The sequence below is a fragment of the Patiria miniata genome, unplaced genomic scaffold (genome assembly GCF_015706575.1).
Source record: "Patiria miniata isolate m_02_andy unplaced genomic scaffold, ASM1570657v1 HiC_scaffold_30, whole genome shotgun sequence".
NCBI classification, from domain to species: Eukaryota; Metazoa; Echinodermata; class Asteroidea; order Valvatida; family Asterinidae; genus Patiria; species Patiria miniata.
The window spans coordinates 2,996,261-3,008,638 of record NW_024037070.1 but is presented as its reverse complement, the minus strand read 5'-3'; the positions used below and the strand labels follow the sequence as shown (position 1 = coordinate 3,008,638).

The 12,378-nt window shown below is 46.3% G+C and overlaps 1 protein-coding gene across 1 annotated transcript; it reads left to right on the top strand.

The window, feature by feature from the left end:
- Positions 1 to 2,742: 2,742 nt before the first annotated feature.
- Positions 2,743 to 4,023, top strand: LOC119739066 (paraneoplastic antigen Ma1 homolog). Its single transcript, XM_038213902.1, has one exon. The coding sequence runs from the start codon at positions 2,743 to 2,745 to the stop codon at positions 4,021 to 4,023; it is 1,281 nt and encodes a 426-aa protein (XP_038069830.1).
- The last annotated feature ends 8,355 nt before the right edge of the window (positions 4,024 to 12,378 follow it).

Below are 12,378 nucleotides of genomic sequence, written 5' to 3'. Positions count from 1 at the left end.
CGGTACGGTACGGTACACCCGCGTTAAAACCTAGACTTAGCTCAAGGCGTATAGTCTGATGGTCGTACACGCAAGTCCGATTTATACCCACGATGAGTAAGTTTGCACTAGTGGGAGACTACACCAGGGATGTCCACGGGGGATTTTACGAATAACTTTTGTCAGCTGTGGCTCCAGTCCAGCTTTTTATTGTATATTTTAATAGTCTCTGCCAACTTGCAAAATACCATTTTTTACCACCTGATGTTATTACAATTTATACAACACCTGAATAAATCCCCGTCATCTGATTGGTCAATTGTAGATCATGTGACATATTATTATTCGGTATAATGCACGGTGCGACCATGCGTTATACCCATGCGTTATACCGTTTCACTTTGCGCTTGTTCCATGACGCGGTATTTGCGTGCAAAATGCATGCTGGTGTGCGCTCTCAGCGTAGTGCGTATTGTTCCAAAGAGCAAGCCTTACAGCGTTGGGTTCAAACATTTTCGTGAAGGGGTAGTTCAACATCTTTAAAATCAAAGCAAATTGTAGTTTATAATTTACCAATCAAATGACGAGAATTTATTCAGGTGTTGTATAAAACAAATAACGAATGTTTTACGTTCGTGCGATGGAAAGAATAATTTCATTCGGTGACAGATTGAATGTTCTATTCCACTCGGCTTCGCCTCGTGGAATAGAGCATTCAATCTGTCACCTCATGAAATTATTCTTACCATCGCACTCACAAACATTCGTTATTTGTATAATAAAAATATGCAGTGCAAACTGTTTTAATAATAGAGCATTTGAATAAAATTCATATTGTGCAAATTCCCCGGCCTTAATTATATTCGAGCACCCTTCCGATGCGAAGTTTTTTAACCTGTTTCTTCATATATTGTGCGTACTATTTTATAATGAGGACGCTTGTCGGGTCTAGCAGGACTGAGTTTACAAAACGCTTCATCTGATAGTTTTTTAAATGCTCTAGGTATAGTATGCCAGATATTTTTATAACAACCTTGTGTTGCATTTCTGAGAACAAAATTATGACAGAAACAGAAAAAAAAGTAGAATAAGAGTCTCTGGGGGAGACGGGGGGCCGAACTTTTTACGTTTGTTGTGACAGTCTTATTGAAAACTTTTGAAACTAGTGGGAACTATTCCTTTTACTGGATTCAGTCACTGAGGTCTATTTTCTGGAATGAAAAAGCTAATTAAAAGTATAATAGCTTAATTAAAGTGTATTGGGTCGCTCGAGTAGCGTCTGACTTGGGTTGGTAACAAGTCATTTTTTGCAATCCCAAGTCAAGTTACAAGTCATTGTTTGCAAGTCCAAGTCAAGTCACAAGTCAAAGCTGGTATTTACAAGTCAAGTCACAAGTCACAAAAATAGCGACTCGAGTCCGACTCGAGTCCAAGTCACATGACTAGAGTCAGCAACTCTGTCGGTAGCTATATACAATGGCTCTTTGGCTTTGTTTCAGGATGATCAGTGTCAAAGAGGACGGCAAAAATTGAGTCATAAAATTTTGCCATCGACCACCCCAACATAAGCCACCCTAATATCGAATGACCCCCTTAACCCCCTCCCAATTTGCAGATTTAAAAAAAAATAGTGTCCAATTTGACTCCTTCATGTCATACGAGAGTGATGTTCCATTTTAAATAGTTATGTGTCCAAAGTGATCCGCTGTTTTTTCATATCATAGTAATTTTGGGTCGACACTCAATAATTTTAATGAAATATTCCTCCTTAAATGCCTGTAGCCACTTGCTTTCCAGGAGTCGCGAGAAATGAAATAGCGCCCTCAAGCGTTCGCTAAAAACGCGCCTGTTTTCTTGCGATTGTTCACGAAGTTTGTTTGTCGATAAAAGTTTTGTTCGACAACTTTATCCAGAATCATCTTGCTGTATAGTCGCTTTTTGAGCGAATCATCAACCTATTGTGTGCCTCAAGAACCGTTATTTCTGCTCAGCATACTGTTGGCTCTCAGTTCTCAGGTTCTCAGATACAAGTGAGAACTTCTTAATCTTAGTCTCTCTTTGAGATAACTGAAGGGACGACCTCACCTGATTGCCGTTTGCCAGATCTGAATTTCACCTGATAAAGAAATCTACTACAGTAGGCCAGTGGTCATCAGAGGTGCTCCGTAAAACTACTGGAGTGAGCCTACTCAAGGAGACCAACGACTTCGTCTGCCTTGCAGTACCGGGCCAGTTTACTGACTTCGTTGGAGTCACCGGTTCAGTCAAGTCGGTTGACTGGACGTCACTATTTTGGAACTGTGAAAGCTCCAGCATTGACTTTCTTGCCGGCCGGCCATTTACTGTGCGCATCATTGGGCCCATTTTTGTGTGTATTACTTGAGCATCGTGGATCCATATCCTTTTAATTAAACATTGATTGTATTTTGATTGAATTGTTTGGCCAAACGAAATTGTTGTTACACAATAAAAGCTGATTGGAAATTAATTTATTGTTATTCTCCTGTGTCCTTCCCTAAACGGTTACATATTTGGCGATCCTGCCAGGACACATTTTATTTAGGGTTGGATTTATAAAAAAAAAAATAACCTTGTTTGTTGTACAACTGCCTGTAAAATTGTAAATTAATAAGGTGATTGTTCACATGTATTGAGAGCCAACAGTTACAAATTCTTTTTTGTTTTTCCCCATTTTAAATTTGAGCATTTTTCTAGCTTCTTATCTCATCCATATAGTTTCTAAATTCTAAAACCGAGTGAACGATGGCAAGCGAAGCTCCTTCGCAGGTTGAGATAACTGATTGGTGTAAGAAGGAAGATATCCGCCCGAGCCATGCCCTCCTCCTGAAAGCAGATGGCATTCTCACTGACACAACCGAAGACATCCTGATCGCTCTCGCTAAAACCGTACAGCACATCATGAGTGTCTCGCGGAGGGAGAGAGATGTTGCTACCCAGCTGCTCTGTGAGTTTGAGAAAGAGGCATCGGATGTCGTACTGCCCTCCTCAGGCGAGGTTTCACTGAAGCTTGGTGGCCGACATGTCCCGCTAAAAATTAACCGGTTGGGAGTGGTAGTCAAGAATCGGGTGAGGATTCAGGATCTTGTCGAGAAAGGCTTGATGCTGACAACTCAAGAGAAGAAGAATGCGAACCAGTTGGGGGAGGCGTTGGCACGTTGCACACTCAACAGCAGCAGAAAACTAAGGCCATTCTCTGGAAGCAAAACACCAGCCAAAGATGAAGATGTCTTTGACACCTGGATTGAGCTGGCGAAGGGTCAACTGGATGAGGAGGAGAATGATCAAGAAAAGAGGAAGCGAATTAGGGAAGCTCTTCGCCCTCCAGCGGCGAACATAATTTCTGATCTTAGACGAGACCAACAAGCTGCAACTTCTGAAGATTACTTGGGTGCTCTTGAGTTGGCTTTTGGAGGTACAGAATCTGCAACCGAGTTGCATGTATTATTTCATTCATCCCATCAGAAGCAAGGGGAGACACCGTCAGAGTACTTGACTCGTCTTCAGGATATTCTTCGCAGATTGATCAGGAAGGGTGGAGTGGAGAAAGAGAAGAAAGATGGCTTGCTGCTCTCTCAGTTCATCAAGGGTATTCTTTATGATGAGATGCTTTTGGTTAACTTGCAGTTGAAGGAAAAAGTGTCACAACCCCCCACCTACCTTCAACTCCTCCGAATGGTGAGACGTGAGGAGGCTGAGCAGATGGTAAAAATGTCTCATCGTAGTGTCGATGCTCCTAAAAAGGAGGCCAAAACATTCCATCAATCTGCAGGTAGCAAGGAAGTTGGGGAGAAAAGGAAGACTCCTACAAACAGCCGACCCAACTTTTGTTACAAGTGTGGCTTAGAAGGGCATTATAAAGGGAAATGCCCCAATGAGCCTGATGTTGAGAAGGTTAACAGTGCATTGATCAAGTTCATCCATCAGGGAAACGGGACAGGGCATCTGAGGGGGGCCGCCCAGAAGCCCAAAGAACAAGGCCCAATTCCAGTTGTACAATTGGCACAGATATTCCTGCTTGTTTAATTGGAGAGCAGCTGATCGTGAAAGGCTATGTTGATGGAAAGATAGCCCATTGCTTGTTAGATACAGGGTCACAAGTGACTCTCATATGTAACAGTTTCTTCCAGCACCTGCGGAGGACCCTGTATCCAATGAGTGATTTGGTTTTGTGGCATGGTGGAAGTGGCACAATGCCATATCTTGGGTGGACCCAAGTTGAAATTGGGCTTGATGTCGGGTTCTCTGGCACAAACGAGTCTTTTCTGACACTGGCATTGGTGGTGCCAGATGGCAGAGATTCAGATAGGCACTAGTTGGTTGTTGGTACAAATTCTGGTGTACTGCGGAATTGTTACCAGGCTGTGTTTGGTGGAGACTTCCGAAGAGTAGACACGACTGGACAAATGGATGTACACCCAACCTGTGCCAAGATTTACAGAGACCTCGAACTCTCCAAAAGGGTTCGATCTGATGGACGCATTGGAGTCATAAAGTTTCATTCTCGGGGTACACTTACAATTCCTGCCAATTCAATGAAGACTGTAGCTGGCACATTTCGTAACAGAGTTGGCGGACAAACTACTGTACTGATTGATGCTGCTGTGCCACGCAAGTTGCCTGGTGGTTTGGACGTAGCGTGTTCCCTGGTAAAAGTTGGTGCTGGATTCAATAGAGTCAGCGTATGTCTGTTGAATTCGACAGGGAAAAGTGTACAGCTGCCGAACAAGTGTGTTCTGGCAGGGGCATTCATACCTGCCTGGACAAGTGAATCTGTCTGCAGCAAAAGTGCAAATAGTGGCAAAATTTCTGCAAGTCCATCAGACTCGTCAAATTCACACCGAAATGATCGACCGACGACAAGGACAGAGTTTGCTAACTTACCTTTCAAGTGGGGTCCCATCAGTGAAGAGTGGCGTGATAGAATTCTAGGACTTGCCCATCAGAGGTCAGAGATCTTTTCCAAGCACGAGTGGGATGTTGGTCTCACTGATGGAATTCAACATGAAATCCGACTAAGTGACGAGCAGCCTTACCGCGAGAGATCTCGGCGTGTGTCCCCGGCTGACTTGAAGGATCTTAGGGATCACTTGCAGCGACTGTTGGATATTGGAGTGATCACTGAATCCAAAAGTCAGTATGCATCTCCAATTGTCATCGTCCGTAAAAAGAATGGCCAGATGAGACTCTGTGTAGATAACAGGACTTTGAACTCCCGTACCTTGCCCGATCAGTATGCAGTTCCCGTTATTCAAGATGCTCTTGACTGTCTACATGGATGTAAATGGTTTTCAGTGCTAGACCTGAAATCAGGTTATTACGAGATTCCAATGAAGCCTCAAGACAAGGAAAAGACGGCATTTGTGTGTCCAGCTGGTTTTTTCCAGTTCGAGAGAATGCCCCAAGGCATTAAGGGAGCACCAGCAACATTCCAACAACTGATGGAACAGTGTATGTCAGGTCTGAATTTTGATGAAGTCCTGGTGTACATGGATGATATCATAGTTTTCGCTCCAACCCTGGAAGAGATGGAGAAGCGGCTGGGTAGGACCTTTGATCGTCTCGCTCACTATGGTTTAAAGGTGGCACCGGAAAAGTGTCAGCTGTGCTGCACCTCAGTAAAATATCTTGGCCATGTGGTTTCAAGGGAGGGTGTCGAAACTGACCCTGCAAAGGTGGAGGCGATCAGATCCTGGCCACGTCCAGAAACGTCAGACAGCTGCGCTCTTTCTTGGGGTTTTGTGGCTACTATCGCCGATTTATAGAGGGTTTTTCCAAAATTGCTAAACCTCTCCATCAGCTCACTGCAGGTTTCCAGCGGCACGATCCTTCAGCAAAGTCTGCGGGCAGGACACACATGGATAGACGGGTGTCATTCGGTCAGTTGTGGACGGCAGAGTGTGACAGTGCGTTCAACATTCTCAAGGACAGGATGTGTGCTGCTCCTGTATTAGCCTTTGCGGATGTAACACAGCCATTTGTGTTACACATAGATGCCTCCCGTGATGGTCTTGGAGCAGTCTTGTGTCAGGAGTCATCAGGGAAACTGCGCCCAGTAGCTTATGCTAGCCGAGGGTTGACCCGCACTGAAAGAAACTACCCCGCACATAAGTTACAGTTTTTGGCCCTCAAGTGGTCCGTCACCGAAAAGTTTAAGGACTATTTGTACACAGCAAAAGGGACGAAGGTGTATACAGACAACAACCCCCTTACTTACATACTCACCACAGCAAAACTCGATGCTACGGGCCACCGCTGGCTAGCTGCCCTCACCGTGTTTGACTTCACATTGCACTACAAGCCTGGACCAAGCAACAAAGATGCTGATGCATTGTCTCGAAGGCCTCACTGCCAAAACTTGGATGTTGTCGATCAGAAGGAAAAGATCCACATCCTGGAAGCTCGATTGCAGGGTGAAAGTGGCGAGACTGAAAAGCACTGTGATGTTGAAGTCATCCATGCTATTTCTGCCAGCCTCTTGCCAAGCTCTGCAGGCAGTGAAGTTGATGAAACCCCAACCTATCCTTTAGTGCATTCCTTGGCTCTGGGTACTGAGGCTATTCCTGCATTGTATTCTACGCCAGATGGGAGTGGATCTGGTGAACCAGTCGAATGGAAGAAAGAACAAGCTGGCGACGATACATTCAAAAGAATCCTTCCAGCAGTCATAGATGGCAAGAAACCCAAAGTTGTGGCTGATATGACTCCCCAAGAGAGGATGATGGTAGCCCAGTTTGACAAGCTGGTTTTGAGAGAGGGAATTCTGTATCGTCGGGTCATCAGTCCAGCTGGCGAGGAGACGTTTCAGTTGGTGTTGCCTAAGAAGTTCAGAGAACAGGCAGTGAAGGGACTTCATGATGACCTGGGTCACATGGGAGTAGAGAGGGTGGTTGCTTTGGCTAGACAGCGGTTTTACTGGCCCAAGATGACTTCGGAGATAGAGGATTGGGTTTCTCATTGCCTTAGGTGTGTCTCCCAGAAAACAACGAAAAAGGCCGCTGCGCCCTTGGTGAATATATCAACCAGTTCTCCTCTTGAGTTGGTGTGCATGGACTTTTTAAAGTGGGAACCTGATAGGAGTGGATACCAGTATATCTTAGTCATAACCGATCATTTCTCAAGATATGCACAAGCTGTGCCAACCAGGGATAAATCATCCAGAACTGTTGCTAGGGTGTTGTGGGAACGTTATTTCCTGCACTATGGGCTCCCAAAACGCCTTCATTCAGACCAGGGGCGAGAGTTTGACAACAAGCTTATAAAGGAGCTTGCGTCTCTTCTGGGGGTGTCTAAATCCAGGACAACTCCGTATCACCCACAGGGCGATCCACAGCCCGAGCGATTTAATCGCACATTGCTCAACATGTTGGGTACTTTGCCTGTCGACAAGAAGCATACTTGGAGCAAGTTTGTAACACCCCTGGTTCACGCATACAATTCCACAAGAAACGATAGCACAGGGTTTTCCCCCTATCACATCATGTTTGGAAGGGAAGCTCGACTTCCCATTGATGTGTGTTTTGGCACAGCTCCAGATGGCGTGTCCCACAAAGAGCACACAAAGTATGTCCAAAATCTCCGACGTAACCTGGAGAGTGCTTATCGACGTGCGTCAGAGGAATCTGCTAAATCAGCAGCTGCCAACAAGCAACGTTATGATGTGAAAGTGCGAGGGAGTGAGTTGCAGACTGGTGACAGGGTACTCGTCAGGAACGTAGGTTTCAAAGGCCCTCATAAGATTGCAGACAAATGGAATCAAGACGTGCATGTTGTTGTTGGCCGCCCAGATGATAATATGCCGGTGTACAGGGTCAAGTCTGAGTCTCGACCTGGTATTCTGAGAACACTGCATAGGAACATGGTCTTACCAATTGGTGGTATTGCTCCTGAAGTAAGCCCCAAGGTTACAGCCTCTAAGGTTCCAAAACCTGTTGCCCAGAAACTGCGGACATCAAACTTAAAACCTTCACCAGTACCAGCTCCAGTCCAGAGTGAGGAGGAACATGACACTACTGCCCCTGATGAAGATCAGGAAGTAGTTCTCATTTGGCCTAAAGTTGGAAATCCAAATGAGGTTACTGATCAGCCGGACCCTGTTGAGGAGACACGGGTGGACCTGAGTCAACGTCAAGAAACCAGTATGAAACCAGGCTGTGAGAAGATGGATTCGGTCAGACTGAGAGTGGATGCTGATGTATTTGTTCCTGCAACTGTTCCACTGACTCCATCATTGAGTTCAGTGCAGCAGGATACAAGTACCTCCACAGCCCTGAAAGTAACTGATCAGTTGAGAGAGACGACGACTTGCGACACAGGTGTGACAGAGACTCTCACTGAAGAGGGTATTACCTCTTGTTCAGAAGTACCCACACCTATTAGCCAGTCCACATGTTCTGACAATATCCCCACAGTTACTTCAAAAGCAGCCGGGGCTGTAGATGTATCAAATTCTGATGAGGAGAAAAGCTTCGGAGAAGTGGGACTTCAAATCAAAACTACTGTAGAGGTTGAGCATGATGGCGGTGGTGTACATTCAGACAAAACCGATGACCTTGGAGATGGAACTGGGATGATTGATGATGATGGTAGCCCTAACAGCTCAGTGGTTGAAGCTCCTTGCCGTGAGTCTTCTTTTCTTGATTCAGTAGCTGAGTCCGAGTCTGAGGAGGGCACTATCAGTGATCCATATCCCGAAGATTCTGAAGAGGATGAAGGGTCCTTGCAGAGTCACCCTTCACGTCCCTCTAGGAATAGGCAACCACCAAAGCGATACACTTTTAGGGTTTTGGTTGATGGAATAATGGAGTACACACGATGTTGGTCGTACAGCAACTTTATTCTAACAATCGAACAACTAGACTACCGTATTTACAAGAGAGGATTTGGAGACATGTGTCTCGTTTGATGGTTGAAAGAAGAGTGGGCGAAGAAAGTAATAAAGGAGAGTGAGTGAAGAATCTAATAAGTAAGGTGGGGCTGACTATCCAATTTAAAAGCAATAAAAAGTAGAGACTGAAGGAATGTACTAATGGACTTTGTGGTTAGGTGATAAAATGTGGTAAGAGGGACAAAGTAATAAAAGTGGGGCTTGGCCCAGTAATAGTAATCAATCAATTAGGGAGATTGATACCATAGGGTCATAACTTTTACCCACCACTGGACTGTTGCTGGGGGCAGTGTACGAGGGGTTAAAAGTTCACAGATTAAGCTATAATTATATGGAAGAAAACGCTACAGGAGCCCCCTTCCAGTGAGTGAAAAGTAACAAAAATTGATAAAACACTTAAGAACGAACGAATGTGACATAGCGTTTGGGCCACTGAACTGTGCGGCCTGAGCGGGTTGTACGAGGAGGTGGAATATCTGAGGTTGGGATATTCTGCTCGGTATTTACAGGATTGGTTTGAACTATTGGGATAGAGTGGTTGGGTTTGGGAAGAGCAGAATTCATAGCATGACCTATATCCAAATGGGCAGATTTAAGGCGATCTATGCTAACTGTGTCATGACGATTGTTCAGTTCAATGACGAAATGTTTAGCTGAACGACTGAGTACTTTGAAAGGTCCGTCGTACGGCGGTTGTAGAGGTTTGCGCACTGCGTCACGACGAACGAAAACATGAGTGCATGTCTGAAGTTCCTCGGGAACATGCGCTGTGGGACGCTGCTGTGCGCGGGTTGTTGGTGGCTAAAGATCCTGCATGGCGCGTTTCAAGCGATGAACATAGTTCGTAGGCTCTAAGGCAGTGGCATCAGCGGTGTTGTCAAAGAATTCGCCAGGCAGGCGAAGTGTGGTGCCATAGACGCGTTCGGCAACACAGTGACCGAAATCGGACTTGACTGCAGTTCGGATTCCCAAGAGAATCAGCGGCAAAGTCTCTGTCCATAGGCTTGCGTCTGGTTGTGCCCGTAGTGATGACTTCAGTTGGCGATGAAAACGTTCCACTAGTCCATTCGCGATTGGGTGATAGGCTGTGGTACGTATGCGGGTGGTACCAAGCAGATTTGTGAGTGCGCGAAAAAGTGCGGATTCAAACTGGGCACCGCGATCAGTGGTGATTACCGATGGAACACCAAATGAGGCAACCCATCGCGTTACAAAAGCACGAGCGACTGTTTCAGCTGTGATGTCAGGTAGAGGGATGGCTTCTGGCCAACGCGTGAAACGGTCAATACAGGTCAACATGTATACACATCCATTGGATGTGGGTAATGGTCCAACAAGATCAATGTGAACATGCGCAAATCGGGCATCTGGAGTAGAAAACTCAGACAGGGGTGCAAAGGTATGGCGATGGACCTTTGAGCGCTGACACTGTATGCACGATTTTGCCCATTGTCGCATTGGTGAGATAGGGAGTGTAGAGCGTCAAACACTGCACGACGCATCTCCACTGGAACAAATGGACGTGCGTTTCCAGTAGAAATGTCACAAGTTAATGTAATGTCACATGATGGTAGGGGAACTTGTTTGAACGTGAGCGAGGATGACGATGTGCGCAAGCGTTGAAGTTCCTCGCTGGTGTTCTGCAATTCCGCCATTTTGTGGAAATCGATGAGTGCAGTATGATCCGTGCGAAGAGCATTTAGTTCGACACGAGATAGGGCATCTGCGGCAGGGTTATCTCCACCTTTAACATGTCTGATATCACAGGTATTGGGAAACAAAATCGAGGTGGCGAATTTCGCGAGGGGAGTGTCTGTCCGTTGTGGTGCCGTGAGTATATGTGAGCGGTTTGTGGTCCGTTAGCACATGAAATTGACGACCCTCGAGTGAGTGACGAAAATGGCGGATGGCAAGGTATATGGCCAAAAGTTCGCGACCAAATGTGCTGTATCGTGTCTCTGCTGGTTGAAGTCGCTTTGAGAAGAAAGCGAGTGGTTGCCATGCATTGTCAATTCGTTGTTGAAGAACAGCTCCCACTGCGACATCCGAAGCGTCCGTCATGACGCACAGAGGCGCGTCTGGCTTTGGATGTGCAAGGAGAGTGGCGTTAGCGAGGGCAACTTTGATAGCGTGAAATGAAGCGGTGGCAGAGTCATTCCAAGGGAGTGGTGCCGACTTCTTTCCGGCATTAGAAAGTAGATCGGTGAGTGGTTGGAGGACCTGGGAACACTGGGGAATGAAACGGCGGTAGAAGTTGACAAGACCGAGAAATTCCCTGAGTTTGGTGAGAGTTGTTGGTTGGGGAAAATCACGGATAGCACTGACCTTTCCAGCAAGTGGTTGCACTCCGTGACGGTCAACGTGATGTCCAAGGAATTCCAGTGACTCTGTGCCAAACAGACATTTCGCGGGGTTGATGATCACACCGTATTGTTGGAGGCGGTCAAACAGAAGGCGAAGATGCGTTTCATGTTGATCGGCATCAGTACTGGCAACTAAGAGGTCATCGATGTAGGCATAACAAAAGTCTAAACCTCTTGTTACTTCATCAATGAAGCGTTGGAACGTTTGGGCGGCGTTGCGCAAACCAAATGGCATACGGGTAAATTCGAAGAGCCCAAACGGAGTCGTGATAGCGGTTTTAGCAATATCGTCTGGTGCCATGGGAATCTGATGGTATGCGCGGATGAGGTCGATCTTGGAAAATATCACAGTGCCATGTAGTGATGATGTAAAGTCTTGGATATGTGGCACTGGATAACGATCAGGCACTGTGGATTTGTTGAGAGCCCGATAGTCACCGCATGGACGCCAATCCCCAGGTTGCTTTTTGGGGACCATATGAAGAGGTGAAGACCAGTTACTGGCCGAAGGGCGCACGATACCTAAGTCCATCATGTGTTGGAACTCGTCTTTGGCGACTTTCAAACGGTCAGGTGCAAGACGGCGTGGGCGTGCGGCTGTAGGGGGGCCAGTCGTGATGATATGGTGCTCAACGTTGTGTTTGATTGTAGTGTCACTATAGGTGGGACGCGTTATGCTGGGGAAATCCTTCAAAATGTCCGCAAATCGAGATGGGGTGGGCGGTTTAAAGATGGGGCTGAGCGATGGCGATGTTGATGCTTTTCCATCGATGCTTAAGCTGGTCGTAGCATCAACTAGCCTGCAGTTGCGAATGTCAACAAGAAAGTTGAAATAACGAAGGAAATCTGCGCCTATGATTGCATGTTGAACGTCGGCGATGATGAACACCCATCGGCATGGCCGCCGAATCCCAATGTCAAGTGTCAATGACCTTTCACCATAAGTAGCTATTTGCGTTGCGTTAGCTGCTTGAAGGTCATGTCCATGACAGCGGTGGGCGCGGTCGTGAGATGAAGGAGGGATGACACTCACCTCTGCTCCTGTGTCCACAAGGAATTGTTGTTTCGTTACTCGATCTGTGACATAAAATAGGCGATGAGATGGGGAACGGCCGGCAGAGCATGTCGCCC

Bases quoted from the DNA above. Each gene is read 5' to 3' on its own strand.
- LOC119739066 (XM_038213902.1), top strand. From the start codon at position 2,743: ATGGCAAGCGAAGCTCCTTCGCAGGTTGAGATAACTGATTGGTGTAAG.